Below are 16858 nucleotides of genomic sequence, written 5' to 3'. Positions count from 1 at the left end.
CATATCAATTGATGCAGAAAAAGCATTTGACAATATCCAACACAATTTCTTGATAAAAACTCTCAACAAGGTGGGAATAGAAGGATCATACCTCAACATAATAAAAGCCATATATGATAAACCCATAGCTAACATCATACTCAATGGGCAAAAACTAAAACCATTTCCCCTAAGAACAGGAACAAGACAGGGATGCCCACTCTCACCACTCCTGTTTGACATAGTACTGGAACTATTAGCCATTGCAATTAGACAAGAAGAAGAAATAAAAGGCATCCAAATTGGAAAAGAAGTAAAGCTGTCCTTATTTGTAGATGACATAATATTGTACATAAAAAACCCGAAAGACTCCATCAAAAAACTAATAGACTTAATACATAAATTCGGCAATGTAACAGGATACAAAATTAACTCCAAGAAATCTATGGCATTTCTATACACTAACAGTGAACTTACAGAAAGAGAGACTAAAAAAGCAATCCCATTTACCATCGTACCAAAAAAATTAAGATACCTAGGAAGAAACTTAACTAAGGCGGTAAAAGACCTATACGCAGAAAACTACAGGACACTGAAAAAAGAGATAAAGACGTAAACAGATGGAAGAACATACCATGTTCATGGATTGGGAGAATCAACATCATTAAAATGTCTATACTATCCAAAGCAATCTCTAGATTCAATGCACTCCCCATTAAAATACCAACGGCATATTTCACAGACCTAGAAAGAACTCTCCAAAAATTCATCTGGAATAAAAAAAGACCCTGGCCCTAACCTGTTTGGCTCAGTGGATAGAGCGTCAGCCTGTGGACTGAAGGGTCCCAGGTTCGATTCCAGTCAAAAGCATGTACCTTGGTTGTGTGCACATCCCCAGTAGGGGGCGTCCAGGAGGCAGCTGATCGATGTTTCTCTCTCATCGATGTTTCTCTCTAATCGATGTTTCTAACTCTCTATCCCTCTCCCTTCCTCTGTAAAAAATCAATAAAATATATTAAAAAAAAAAAAGACCCCAAATAGCCACAGCAATCCTGAGAAAGAAGAACAAAGTAGATGGGATCTCAATACCAGATTTCCAGCTGTATTACAAAGCCACTGTTCTCAAAACTTCCTGGTACTGGCACAAGAACAGACATATAGATCAATGGAATAGAATAGAGAACCCAGAAATTGACCGAAATCACTATGCTCAATTAATAATTTGACAAAGGAGGCATGAACATACAATGGAGTCAAAACAGTCTCTTCAATAAATTGTGTTGGGAAAATTGGACAGATACATGGAAAAAAATGAAAGTAGACCACCAACTTACACCATACACAAAAATAAACTCAAAATGGATCAAAGACTTAAACATACGATGAGAAACCATAAAAATACTAGAGGAATCCACAGCCAGAAAAATCTCTGACATATGTCGAAGCAATTTTTTTTTTTATTTGCTATATTTTTTTTTTCCAAATTTTTATTAAGGTAGCAATTTTTTAACTGATACTGCTCCTAGGGCAATGGAAACTAAAGAGAAAATAAACAAATGGGACTACATCAAAATAAAAAGCTTTTGCACTGCAAAGGAGACCATCAATAAAACAACAAGAAAGCCCACTGCATGGGAGAACATATTTGCCAATGATATCAACAATAAGGGTTAATCTCCAACATTTACAGGGAACTCGTGCAGCTTAACAAGAAGAAGATAAACAACCCAATCAAAAAATGGGCAACTGATCTAAATAGACACTTATCGAAAGAAGACAGAAGGGAGAAACCAAGATGGCAGCATAGGTAAGCACCTAAACTGCTGCCTCGCACAACAATTTCAAAACTACAACTAAAAGAACGGACACCATCCAGAGCCACAGGAAAGCTGGCTGAGTGAAAATTCTACAACTAGAAGGAAAGAGAAAAGCTCACAGGGAATTGGAGGTACGGCTAAAGGTCTTTGTGCGCGCAGAGGGAAGGGCAGCTGAGAGCCTGGCTGACTTTCTCTGGCAGAAGGGGGAAGGAAGCCCTGACCGCACTGAACCCCAGTTCTGACTGCACTGAACGCCAGTCCCGGGCAAAACCCCGTGGACCCAGGCTCATACAGGGGGAGTCTGGTCTGTCAGGTAGAGAGAAAGGCACCCGGAGACTTGGAGACCCTAGGGAGACCCGGGGGAGCCCCGGCGGGCAGGGGTCTGCAGGAGCGCGCGACAGTGTGCACAAAGGCTGCGGAGGTTGCCACAGGCTTTCCCTAGCATAAGGGAGTCGGAAGCTCCTGACTGCACTGAACCCCAGTTCTGACTGCACTGAACCCCAGTTCCAGGTGAGCCCCTGGGGACCCACGCTCTTAAGGGGGGAATCTGGACTCTCGGGCGGAGACTCGGGAGCCGGGGAAGGCAGAGGTCTGAAGGTGTGTGCGCACGCTCAAGGGCAAGGCTGACTGGAAGCCAAGACTGTCTGCTCCGCCCTGAGACTCCACCCCATCCAAGCTGAGCACAGAGGCTATTGCAATTTGGCAAGTCTAATCCTATAAGGCTGTCTCCAGCACCAAACTTCTCCCAGCATAGACACAGCTGATCCTTACAGCAAACTGGCCTGAAGGTCAATTCCTCCCAGTGATACCAACAACAATCAAGACTTAATTACAACAAGGCTGTACACACAGTCCACAAAGGGGTGCACCAAGAGTGTCCACCTCAGGTTAACTGGGGAGGCCGACCCACTGGGCCATATAGGAAACCTAGTACACAAAGCTACCCTACCAACTCAGGGAAGCAGTGAAAATGTGGCGTCAAAGAAACAGATCACAAACGAAAGAAATGGAGGAAAACAAACGACTGGATATAGAATTCAAAACCACGGTTATAAGGCTTTTTAAGAATATCCTAGAAAAGGCCGATAAATATAACGAGACCCTCGAAGATATGAAAAAGGACCAACTAGAAATTAAACATACACTGACTGAAATAAAAAATATTATACAGAGACCCAGAAACAGAATAGAGGAACACAAGAATCAAGTCAAAGAATTGAATTACAAAGAAGCAAAAAACACTCAATCGAAAAAGCAAAAAGCAAAAAAAATCCAAAAAGTTGAAGATAGTGTAAAAAGACTCTGGGACAACTTCAAGCGTACCAACATCAGAATTATGGGGGTGCCAGAAGAAGAGAGAGAGCAAGATACTGAAAACCTATTTGAAGAAATAATGACAGAAAACTTCCCCCACCTGGTGAAAGAAATAGACTTACAAGTCCAGGAAGCGCATAGAACCCCAAACAAAAGGAATCCCAAGAGGACCACACCAAGACACATCATAATTAAAATGCCAAGAGCAAAAGACAAAGAGAGAATATTAAAAGCAGCAAGAGAAAAACAGTTAATTACCTACAAGGGAGCACCCATACAATTGTCAGCTGATTTCTCAACAGAAACTATGCAGGCCAGACGGGAGTGGCAAGAAATTTTCAAAGTGATGAATAGCAAGAACCTACAACCAAGATTACTCTACCCAGCAAAGCTATCATTCAGAATTGAAGGGCAGATAAAGAGCTTCACAGATAAGAAAAAGCTAAAGGAGTTCATCACCACCAAACCAGTATTATATGAAATGCTGAAGGGTATTCTTTAAGAAGAGGAGGAAGAAGAATAAAGTAAAGACAAAATTATGAACAACAAATACATATCTATCAACAAGTGAACCTAAAAATCAAGTGAATTAAAAACCTGAGGAACAGAATAATCTGGTGAATATAATAGAATCAGGGGCATAGAAAGGGAGTGGACTGATAATTCTCAGGGGGAAAGGGGTATGGAGGGGTTCAGGAAGAGACTGGACAAAAATCATATACCCATGGATGAGGACAGTGAGGGGGAGGTAAGGGCAGAAGGTGGGGTGGGAACCGGGTGGAGGGGAGCTATGGGGGGGAAAAGGAGAAACAATTGTAATAATCTGAATAAAGATTTATTTTTTAAAAAAGTATAAAAAAAATAAAATAAAATAAAAAATAAAAAAATAAAAGGAACTGAGAAAAAAGAAAAAAGAAAAGAATAGACAGAAGGAAGGCCAAGAGACATATGAAAACCTGCTCAAAGTCACTAATCATCAAAGAGATGCAAATCAAAACAACAATGCGGTACCATCTCACACCTGTCAGAATGGCTATTATCAACAAATCAAGAAATGACAAGTGATGGCGAGGATGCAGAGAAAAAGGAACCCTCGTGCACTGCTGGTGGAAATGCAGACTGGTGCAGCCACTGTGGAGAACAGCATGGAGTTTCCTCAAAAAACTAAAAATGGAACTCCCATTTGACCCAGTTATCCCACTTCTAGGAATATATCCCGAGAAACTAGAAACACCAATCAGAAAGAATATATGCACCCCTATGTTCATAGCAGCACAATTCATCATAGCTAAGATTTGGAAACAACCTAAGTGCCTATCAGCAGATGGGTGGATTAAAAAACTGTGGTACATCTACACAATGGAATACTACACTGCAGTAAAAAAGGAGTTTTTACCATTTGCAACAACATGGATGGAGATGGAGAGCATTATGCTAAGTGAAATAAATGGGGTAAGGCGGAAGAGATCAACCAAAGGACTTATATGCATGCATATAAGCCCAATCAATGGACACAGACAACAGGGGGGTGGGGGCATGAATGGGAAGTGGGGGGTAATAGGGGAATAAGGACACATATGTAATACCTTAATCAATAAAGAAATTAAAAAAAAAGATTTTAATTTTTGGATAAACAGAGCTGCGTTGAAGATGGTGGCATTACATCAAATAGAAACTACAAAGAAAAGACATTGCTGTAAATGTCTAAAGAATACATCACTTAATGATTATAGAGACTGACCCACTTAAAGACAAGGTGAAAGTTACAATATACTGGGCACTGGAAAAAGAAATCTATTTTAATGACAAGCCTTTTAATTGCGTATCTGATGAGTAATTGTAAATTTTAGTTGAGAAGATAAACACATTGTGTTCAAACTATAAAGCAGTAACTCTATAAGCTTATTCTAAATGTAGAGCTCTTTTAAGATTATAGTTGACATACAATAATATATTAGATTCAGGTGTACAACACAGTAATTTGAAATGTATATACCTTAAGAAATGATCATCATGAATCTAGTAATCATCTGTCTCTGTATAGTTATTGGGATATTATTGACTGTATTCCCTATGATGTATTTACATCCACATGACTTAAAAGTTTGTATCTCACAATTCCCTTTACCTTTTTGTCCATCTGCCCACCATCCCAACTTTGTGGCAACTATCAGTTTCTTCTCTGTATCTATGAGTCTATTTTGTTTTGTTTGTTAATTTGTTTAGTTTTTTATATTCTACACTAGAGGCCTGGTGTACGAAATTCATGCACTCGGGGGAGGGGGTGGTGGTGGAGGGGGGAGGTGTCCCTCAGCCTGGCCTATGCCCTCTCGCAGTCCAGGAGCCCTTGGAGGATGTGAGCCCAGCTTCTGGCTGAGCAGTGCTCCCCCAGTGGAGTGCACTGACCACCAGGGGTCAGCTCCTGTATTGAGCATCTGCCCCCTGGTGGTCAGTGTTAGTCATAGTGTCCGGTCAATTTGCATATTAGCCTTTTTATTATATAGGACTAGAGGCCCGGTGCATGAAATTAATGCACGGGGTTGGGAGGGTCCCTCAGCCTGGCGTGCACCTTCTCCAATCTGGGATTCCTTGGGGGATGTCCGACTGCCGACATCCCTCTCACAATCCAAGACCACTGGCTCCTAACCGCTCACCTGCCTGCCTAATCACTCTGCCTGCCTGCCTGATCGCACTAACTGCTCTCCCCTGCCTTCCTGATCGCCCTAACTGCTCTCCCATGCCGGCCTGATTGCCCCTAACTGCCTCTGCCTCAGCTCCACCACTGTGGCTTTGTCCGGAAGGTCGTCTGGAAGATGTCCGGTCTAATTAGCATGTTACCCTTTTATTAGTATAGATGTAAGTGAAACAATAAAGGTTTGTCTTTTTCTTACTTATTCCACTTAGCATAATACCCTCTAGGTCAGCCTTGGGCAAACTACGGCCCGCGGGCCGGATCCAGCTGTTCTATCCAGTTCTCTTGCTCTCCCCTCCGCTCCTTTACTTTGAATTTATATTAGTTCACACAAACACTCCATCCATGCTTTTGTTCTGGCCCTCCGGTCCAGTTTAAGAACCCATTGTGGCCCTCCAGTCAAAAAGTTTGCCCACCCCTGCTCTAGGTCCATCCATGTTGTCACAAAGGGCATGATTTCTTTCTTTTTCATGACTGAGTAATAGTCCAGTGTGTGTACAACTTCTTTATCCATTTATCTATCAATGGACACCTAGGTTGCTTCCATATCATCATGGCTATATAAAATATAACTATGTATATAAACAATAATACTAGAAATAATTATTGGTCATTTTAGATCCACTTAGATGCCCTATAACCCTAGACTGAATAAAAAAATACCTACTCCATGCTCTCAAACAACTTTGTAAACATATATTATAGTTCTTAGACCTTATTACATATTTAAATAATTATTCCATCCTTATTTTTTCTAGAACAAAGTTAGACATAAATATCTAAATTTTTCTTTCTCTTTTTCATCTATTAAGGGTTGGTCCCATACATAGTAGTTGTTATCTATGTGTAATACCACAGAAATACAATTTACTTAAATCCTAAAGGGTAGTGTAGGGATAGGGGTATATCCTATCTAATAAAGAGGGGAATATGCTAATTGACCATCACGTTGTCGCAAAGATGGTGACGCCCACAGCCAACAAGGAGGGAATAAACTAACTGACTGCCAAGCTGTCAAAGATGGAAGCGTCCACAGCCACAAGATGGCGGCACCCAGTCCCCTCAGCCCCACAAGGGCGACTGCCTCCCGAGTCCCCCAGGGCCACCCGAGGCTCAGGTAACCAGGACTGGCCAAGGCTTGCGCTGCTGGCAGTGGCAGCAGCAGCAGCAGAGGTGTGATGGGGTCGCCTCCTGCCCCTGAGGGCATTATTTTGCCAAGAGATTATCCTACATAATAAAGAGGTAATATGCAAATTGACCACCACACCCTCACAAGATGGCTGCCTATGCCCAGGCCGGCAGGGGGGTAAGCGAGGGACGACCAAACGACTGACCAGCAGGCTGTGTGGGGCAACCAGGCCGTCAGGGGGGTTAGTGAGGGACGACTGAACAACTGAACCGCAGGCTGCGTGGGGCGACCAGCCTGGCGGGGGGAGGGGGGGCAGTTGGGGGCGACCAGGCCAGCAGGGAGGGCAGTTGGGGGTGACCAGGCTGGTGGGGGGGTGCAGTTGGGAGTGACCAGGCCAGCAGGGGGAGGCAGTTGGGCTGGCAGGGGTGGGGGTGGGCAGTTAGGGGCGACCAGGCAGGCAGAGGGGGGCAGTTGGGGGCGACCAGGTCGGCAAAAGGGGAAGTTAGGAGCGACCAGGTCGGCAGGGAAGGGGCAATTGGGGGCGACCAGGTCGGCGAGGCGGGGGGGCAGTAAGGGGTGACCAGGCCGGCAAGGGGGGGGGGGGCAGTTAGGGGCGACCCGGCTGGCGGGGGAGGGGGGTGCAGTTAGGGGCAACCAGGCCAGCAGGGAAGGCAGTTAGGGGCTATCAGGCCGGCATGCAGAGGCAGTGAGGGGCGACCAGGCCAGCAGGGCTGGGGTGGTGGGAGCAGTTAGGGGTGACCAGGCAGGCAGGTGAGCGATTAGGAACCAGCGGTCCAGGATTGTGAGATGTCCGAATGCCGGTTTAGGTCCAATCCCCAGGATCGGTCCTAAACCGGCAGTCGGACATCCCCCGAGGGGTCCCGGATTGGAGAGGGTGCAGGCTGGGCTGAGGGGACCCGCCCCTGTGCACGAATTTCGTGCACCGGGCCTCTAGTGTGTGTGTGTGTGTGTGTGTGTGTGTGTGTGTGTGTGTGTGTGTGTACCGGGCCTCTAGTGTGTGTGTGTGTGTGTGTGTGTGTGTGTGTGTGTGTGTGTGTGTGTACCGGGCCTCTAGTGTGTGTGTGTGTGTGTGTGTGTGTGTGTGTGTGTGTGTGTGTATAAATAAAACAAATCTTCTAACAACCGTATAAAGAACTTAAAATTTACAGATGAGAAAAATGAGGCTCACCTGGCCAGCATGGCTCATAAAATGCTAAATAAATGAATGAAGTTTTCAATGATACCGATTTTCTATAAAATAAAGAGTCCAAGAATAGAATGAAGACAGAAACCTAAATAGGAATTACCTTATCTATAAATACATATACAGCAATATAACTATTGCTAATTTCTTGACAAGGGCTTCTTCTTGCTAATATATGGTAGAAGAAAATGTATGCACAAACAAGCATTTAGAAAATTCTTATTTACTTAATGTCTACTAAATACAAAGCATTTTATCTTGCTCAGTTCCTAGGACCAATCTCCCTGGCTTAGTTCTCTAGTGTTTTTCCTGGAATTTGGCTGAAGAGTGGTAAGTAAAGAGAACTAAGTTGACCACAGATATATTTCCCAGATAATTCAGAGCTCACAATAGTGGTAAACTCACACAACTAAAATAATCTCTGTAAAGCAGATTTTAATAGAATATAAATTTCTATAAGCAAAGTTAGAAGAACAAATGTAAAAGTATAATTTACTAACCACACAAACATCTGCCTGTTTACATGAACAGGTTGGGCTGATTAATAACTCCAACTGAGACCGCAGTTTCTCATCATCACCGAGAACCTGGTTAAATTTCTTCACAAAATCTTGTGCTTTCCCAGGGTCAGGCAAATTCTCTATAAAATTAAAAGAGCGTCAATAATACATTAAAAAAACTACTCTACTAAGCTAAAAGAAAGTTGTCTTAAAAATAATGCTGAGCGCCCTCAGGTGTGGCTAGTGGTTGAGCATCAACCCAGGAACCAACTGGTTCCATTCCTGGTTAGGGCACAGTCCCAGGTTTCAGGCTCAATAACCTAGTAGGGGGCATGCCAGAGGCAACCGATAGATGAAGTTTCTCTCTCATCAATGTTTCTATATCTCTATCCCTCCATCTCTTGAGCCAGCAAGAGAATATGAGCCTAACTGGTACTTTGAAATACTAAGTACTAAGGAAAGGGTAATTTTTCCTTATTTAAATTGATAGTCCCATTGGGTAAATTATTTGTCTGTTTTGATGTTTATTATATATCTACAGAGTGAATAAACATACTCACTTGCTATGGTCATCAGTTTTCCAAACATGGCAGAACAGTTAGTCTCTGACTGAAATTTAAAACAAAAACAAAAGAAGTGATATGTGCTATTAAATTTCTGAAAGAAAATCTATGCTCAGGGTTATATTTTTTAAGTTAAAAATATTACCATATCTAGTATTATCATATCTACACCCTAAGTTGATAATAAATAATTGTGTACTAGCAACAATTATTAAGTTAGGACAAACAGAAGGAAAGGAGATGTCAGCAGGAACAGGTATTTAAAAATTTAGAATATATAATTTTCATAGGGAAATTATCTTGCCAGAATGAACAGGATAACTTTGATATAAAGCAATTATATGGAAATTACTATGAAACCATACAACAAAGAAAATTAATAATGTGAAGACTAGAAATGTTTTCCTCCTGAATAGAATTCTATTAGCTTCTGTGTGGCCTATTACTTAAATAACCTCAGAAAATCACCTCCCCTCCAAAATTTGTACAAAAAAGATGACTTAAATTTGTATGAAACTTGAGTAATTTGGATCAGAAATTGGTTAACTATGGTTCCATGGACCACCTGTTTTTGTTAAAGTTTTGCCAGAACACAATCATGACCATTTATTTACGTATTGTCTAGAACTGTTTTTGCACTAAAAAGGGAGAGTTGAGAGTTCACCACAGAGTGAATAGTTGGCAAAGCCCAAATTTTACTATCTAGTCATTTACAAAAAAAAGTCTGTCAACTCTTGCTTTAGTGTCCATGAACCCTTGAAAGGTTTCAGTCTATGGTTCCCTGATTAATAACATGTATTCTAGCCTGGCTGGTGTGGTTCAGTGGTTGAGTGTCGAGCAATGAACCAGGTCATGGTTCAATTCCGGGTCAGGGGACATGCCTGGGTTGAGGGGCATGCAGGAGGCAGCCAATCAATGATTCTCTCTCATCACTGATATTTCTATTTCTCTCCCTCTCCCGTCCTCTCTGAAATAAATTAAAAAAAAATATTTTTAAAAAAGAACATGTATTCTAGCAAACACATTTAGAAGTGTATTAAGAGATCATTAAGTTTCTTTACTCCACCTTCCAGAAAATGTTGGATAGAATTTCTTTTGTTAATTTGAATTTGGCATTATTTATAGGATTGATACCTGATTTGACAGTGACTCTCCATTGAAGGACCAGAAATCATGGAGTAAAAAAGATGATTACTTCATCTTTTTTGATTAATTTTATCTTGAGGTTTAATTCTAATTATTTGCATTTTGATAAATTATGTATGATATATTAGTGTCTAAATACTTGATAAATGAGAAAACACTATTTCTTTCCTTGTGGTGGAAAATAAGATTTTGTTATACTAATTTGAAATGGAAATTTTGCTTGGATAACTACAGAAATTATGTTTAACTGACATTTGGTAAATAGAACAATTGAGGTACTTCCTATTTGCTTCATTATATATAACTACAGAAAATCTGAATAATGACTGTAACAATTAATTTAAACAAATCATGAACTTACTGTAGGCTGCTTGTGCAAATCCAAGAGTTCTCGTACATGACTTCTAAGCATGTTCTGACATTTCCACATTTCATTGAGAGCTCTGTAAATAAAGTTATACATATGAAAAAAGTGCATAATATAACAATACTGGTAAGTATTTAACTTCATTACTTTTTTCTTGTTGCATGATATAGATGCATCATTCTTCTACATCTACCTAATATTTTATGCACCAGAAAATGTAATTATTACTATTAAGATAGTTTAATGTAAAATGGTAAATATAAGGCTTCTTATGAGAGAAAATATAGAAGGATAAACAGCATCTGACAGGTAAATGAAGGAATTGAAAGACATTCTAAACAGAGATAGCTAGAATGTTCTGGTATAAAGATAAAATATTATCAAAATGCATGGCATATACTACGGAAAAGGATGAGATGATGAAGGCCTTTTTATGCCAGGCTAAGGAGATATGCATAAAGGTCAGTAGACTATTTCAAAATATGAATTTCTCCGAAATGATGTAGATTTGAGATGCCACACTTAAAATGGAGTGTGTTGATTCAGAATTCTTTTCTCTCAATGAAGCAAATTTTCTTCTCTCATAAACCCACTCCATAATTCCAGGTGCCCAGAGGACCTCAGAAATTAGTCTAACTCTAAGTATTCTTTGCCAAATATTCTGAAATATAAACAGAGACCAAACTTTAGTTCAGGGGTTTACTACCTAGATTATTAGGAACCACTTGCAAATCTTTTAGAAAAGATAATGCCTCCTAACATGATGCATTGAGAATACAATGTTACCTCTGTGGAATTTCTGGTGAAAAACCATAATCTCAATCTAATAAATACCAGGCGAACCCAAATTGAAGGAACAATCTACAAAATAAGTGGCAAGCTCAATATTCAAGAAGACCAAGGAAATCGTTCCACATTAAGAGACTAGAGATATGACAACCAACTATGCAATGTGTAAACCTACAATGAGAAAATAAATATCTATAAAGAATATTATTTGGACAATGGAGGAAATCTGAATGAATACATTTTGGATTAGAAAATAATAGTGTATCAATGTTAAACCTCTTGATTTTGATAAGGGTACTCTGTTTATATAAGAGAATATCCTTGTTCTTAGGGGATATAGACTGAAGTATTTAGGGATAAAGGAATCCAATGTCTTCAAATTACTCCAAATGGTTAAGAAGAAATATGTATATGGACATTCTACATAGAGGTGATTTGAATATACTTGCCTGACAAAGAACCAGTCTAAGGCTTAGTATGGTAAAGCTCCAACAGTGTGATTCACACCTCAGTCAACAGGTAGACAATAGGTAATTTTGACATGGGGACTTAATTGAATCCCCAAAACCATATTACTGACTCAGTTGCCAAATATGCCTATGCATATAGGCATATTCTTGCTTTTGACTAAACCTGAACTTATAAAAATTTTCTCTCTATATATTTATCTGAGGTTCTTGATTCAACCAGAAGCAATAACCCCATCATGAACAATTAATTAGATCAGATAAAGTGATTTTATGAAATTTTCAGGAAATAATCCAAACAATCATTAAAAAGTAACTTACTTGACAGCATTTGGATCCAAACTAGCATATAAATAATACAAGCATTTCATTCTCTCTTCCGTTTCCAGATTGTGGGGCACAAGATACTGAGCAAAGATTTTTTCTACCAACAGCCTATGAAACAAACAAACCCCCAATAACACAATTATTCTACTTTTTAGAGATTTTTCTCTATAGTCTATGAAACAAACAAAAACCTCCCAGATAACAGTTCTTTTTAAAAATAGTCATTTTGTATCAGAACCACAAACTGCAAAGATAACATACCAAGGGTAGCATGTATGTGTGTAAATACAATGAAAATGATCAGTATGTGATCAGTTCTTTTCCCTGGAGATAGTTTTATTTTTTTAATATTTAGAGCTATGCTAGCTATTTGTGGCTTTAATTTCTAATTTGTCAGTATGAAATAGGTGTTCTAAAGGATAGTATGTCATTCCTAAATACAGGGTGCTAGGGTACTAGGTTACCTATTCTTCCACTGGTCTGCAGTTATAACAAATTACTTAATACTAATATATAAAGCTATGATCTCAAGAATAGCTAATTCTAAAACAAAAACAAAACCCCTACCAAAACCCCACATTAATTTCCTTTGATTACAGTTCAGCTCCTTTCTCACGTTGTCATTAAAAAAAAAAATCAGGGGGTTCTACCTTCATACTATTTCCTGAAAATTTAGCTTTTCCTGTATACATTTGATATTTCTTCTTTCCATGGTCTTGCTAAGCTTATTATTCAATATCATTGGGATAAGATAATACAAGGGCTCTTCATTAACCAATAAAATACATATCTAGTGATGCAATGTAGTCAATTTAATTCAATAACACATTACCAAGTATTTTACAAAAACCAAAATCATTATTACAATCCAATATAAAATAATACTAGGTAACATTCAGACAATAAAAATGACAAAAGGCCTCATAACGTGAAAAAAATAACTATGTATGGGGACAAATGTTAACCAGACTCAGTGTGGCAATCATTTCTCAATATATACAAAGATGAAAGCACTACTGGTATATTGTATATAATTATGTCAATTACACTGCAATAAAAAAACAACACAGTAATACTTCTATTGGTACTGACGGTGTTGTAAAAAGGAAAAATAATAATTATTAAATGGTGCTGTATTGCCAGGCATAGAGCTAGGGGGCTTTACATTCATTATTTTATTTAATCCACATGACAATTCTTTAAGGAAGGCTTTATTATTATTCCTTTTTAGATAAAACTGAAGTGGCACAGAAGTTGTCAGTTGTGCAAGAGCACACACCCAATAAAGGGCAGAATGAACATTTAGTATCTAGTCTGACTCCAAAGCTTATGCCTATTTCACTATTATTATGCTACCTTACAATCTTGGCTAGAGTCATATACAAACACTAGAAGGCCCGGTGCACGAATCTGTGCACAGGTGGGGTCTGGCCGGCCAGCCCCACCCCCTGGTCGAACTCCTGGTCGAGGGGACAATTTGCATATTAGCCTTTTATTATATGGTATAGCATGCATAAATATATGGAAAACAGTTTCTAGACTTAGAAGTTATTAAAAAATTAAACAGAATTATATTTCTTAGAAATTAAAAGCACCTTTATATTCATTCTAGCAACATATTACTCACTTGTCATCAATGCTATTCTGATAATAAATATGCAGAAGTTTGTCTTTTATCCAGCTGACTTTCTCTGCAGCTTCCTTTCCTGCTTCACCATGAAGACAGTATTTCTTATAAAGCTGAGCCAAACCCATCATAGCTTCTTTTCTTACTCGCCACTAGAAAGTATAAAGTTTATTCAATGAGCCAGATACCAAACTTTAGTATACCAATATGCAGAAATTGCCAATTATTTACTAGGTTGAACTATTAGACTTATGTGTACAAAAACAGCACAATATTTTTCATAAGAGGCAGACAAACTGTTTAACCCACAATTTTGAATATGCTCTGACTTAAAAATCAGGCTACTTTAAAAATTATCCAATGCAAATTCTGCTAAATCATCTGCCAACTTATTTTCCTCAAAGCCAAGCAATTCTAAATCTTACAAAGATTTCATTCAATTCTGTCTAAAAAAAATTTGGCCAAGTTTTAGAAGCAATTAAAGGGTAAAAATAAAGTATGAAATGCACTCTGTACACAAAAAAGGAATGGTTTATCCTAGTCACATCCCATTTGATGTTAGCTCAGAACAGGAGCAAAATTTAATACCAAGATCCTGGAATTGCTAAGTTGGAAAGTACCTTGGACATCTTCTTAGGTGAACTTCCCTACCTTAGAGATTAAGAGGGCAAATGATTTACTTAGCCACATCCTAGATAATAAAAGACTCTGGGACTTTCTAGAGTTTGGGATGGTTTACTAGTTGGAAAGAAAGGTAGTTGGAGGAGGGTGCACAGAAAGAAAAGGAGACTATAAAAACATAGTTAGAATCATGATAGTAAAATGTAATAAAGCAATAACCAAAAAATATATTTGTCTCAATAACAAATCAGAGAATACTATCCTTAGTTTAAATTAAAACTCCCTAATGAAATTTTTGTAGTGGACAGAATGAAACTTTGTTCCCATACAACAGGTAATAGATGGTTTGTAACATTTCTTACACAAAACCAAGTAATTTAAGCAGTAAAACCTAAGATTAGTATACAGAAAACACATTTCAGAAATTCTATACCCAAGGCCATCTAATTTATTACATCTAAAACATCCAAAAAGTGGTTGAGTGTTGACCTATGAACCAGGAGGTCACAGTTTGAATCCCAGTCAGGGCACATGCCCGGGTTGTGAGCTCGACCCCCAGTAGGGGGTGTGCAGGAGACAGCCGATCAATAATTCTCTCTCATCATTGATGTTTCTATTTCTCTCTCCCTCTCCTTTCCTAAAATATCCGGTAAGTGCTATTATGAGCACATCACATCATTCAGTCTCATTCAGTCACTCTTTCTGAAACTGTAAACAAACACTGAGAGAAATAGGAATGAAATGTTCCTAAAAAGAGGAAATAAAACAAACAGCAATACTTTAAACTGGTTATGTGTGGGCTAATTATCAAGTTACCACTAGGGAGAGTATCATTTCATTTAAATTAAAGTCAAGGGGAAAAACTCTTCAAAGTCAGAATTACTGACATAGCTGAACAAGTTAAACAGTGTCTACGCTACTAGTACATAATTGCCTTCTTTGACTATTTCAAAAGAACTTAAAGAATACAGCTTGCGCCGAAACCGGTTTGGCTCAGTGGATAGAGCGTCGGCCTGCGAACTGAAAGGTCCCGGGTTCGATTCTGGTCAAGGGCATGTACCTTGGTTGCGGGCACATCCCCAGTGGGAGGTGTGCAGGAGGCAGCTCATTGATGTTTCTCTCTCATCGATGTTTCTGGCTCTCTATCCCTCTCTCTTCCTCTCTGTGAAATATCAATAAAATATATTAAAAAAAAAAAAAAAAGAATACAGCTTGCTTTATTTCATAACCAAGAAATATTACTGCTACCCTGAAATTGTACCTAAACTACACTGGATTTGGGAGAACATCAGGTTTTCAACTATGCCCCAATAAAATAGCACAGTGCAAAGGCAAACCTTTGTTAAAGACGTTAATAAGTAGCACGTCTAATCAGCCTGTCTTGCATGTCTGTCTTTTGCTCATGGATGACACTATGCCTCAGCAATTGCTATTGCTGTTCTTAATACTACTTTTACATATAACCCACATGTGTGTGTTTTAATTTTTAAAATATTTATTGATTTTAGAGAGAGAGAAAAAGAGAAAGATATTTTTTGTTCCACTTATTTATGCATTCCTTGGTTGATTCTTACATGTGCCCTGACTGGGGTTTGAACCCACAACCTTGGCGCATGGGGATGACGCTCTAATCAACTGAGCTACCTGGCCAGGGCAACCTATGTTTTTAACTGCTTCCACATGGAGGAAACCACACAAAAAGAGCAAATAAACATACAACTGTGATTTCTGCCCTTAGATTGGCATACCTGTATGAAAACATCATAGTCAGAGAAAGTATGATTATCTTTTAGTTAAATGAATGACAGCCATATCCACCTAAATTATAAAATACAGTCTCTTTTGAAAATACTAACTATAGGTAATAAATATAGATAATCACAACTCTTTCAGAACTCATCATGCAAGTGAAAAGGTAAAATAAAACTTTAATTTAGCTTTTTAAAAAAATATTTATATTGATTTCAGAGAGGAAGGGATAGAAACAGCAATGATAATAGAGAATCATCGATCGGCTGCCACCTGCATGCCCCCTAATGGGTGTGAAGCACACAACCTGGGCATGTGCCTTGACTGGGAATCAAATTGTGACCTCCTGGTTCTTGGGTTGACACTCAACCACTGATCCACACTGGCCGGGCTAGCTATTCTTTTTAAAAAGGTAAGCTAGAAGCAAACCATGCATGCCTAAGATCTGAAAAGCTATAGAAAACAGTGTATTCATTTATGAATGTAATTTAAAAATACACAGAAATACAAAATACTAGCTCGTTATTTGGCAGTGTATTAATTTGATTTTCACACAAAAAAGCTTTA

General features: G+C 39.0%; 1 protein-coding gene across 3 annotated transcripts in view; it reads right to left on the bottom strand.

The window, feature by feature from the left end:
* PDS5A (PDS5 cohesin associated factor A) overlaps positions 1-16858 on the bottom strand; it is a 105303-nt gene that overhangs the window by 41469 nt on the left and 46976 nt on the right. For all 3 annotated transcript variants that reach the window (XR_013959248.1, XM_080645656.1, XM_080645657.1), the window contains exons 12-16: positions 13922-14073; positions 12289-12402; positions 10706-10787; positions 9196-9244; positions 8636-8775 (exon numbers count right to left, since the gene is read on the bottom strand). Coding sequence is in view for 2 of the 3 variants with exons in the window: in XM_080645656.1 (XP_080501782.1) it covers positions 8636-8775; positions 9196-9244; positions 10706-10787; positions 12289-12402; positions 13922-14073 (537 nt within the window). In the remaining variant the exon portion in view is untranslated. The remainder of the gene's footprint in view (positions 1-8635; positions 8776-9195; positions 9245-10705; positions 10788-12288; positions 12403-13921; positions 14074-16858) is intronic.

The sequence above is a fragment of the Plecotus auritus genome, assembly GCF_963455305.1.
Source record: "Plecotus auritus genome assembly, chromosome: 1".
Lineage (NCBI taxonomy): Eukaryota > Metazoa > Chordata > Mammalia > Chiroptera > Vespertilionidae > Plecotus > Plecotus auritus.
Note: the sequence above shows the minus strand (reverse complement) of the source record. Positions and strands in the feature narration are given on the sequence as shown.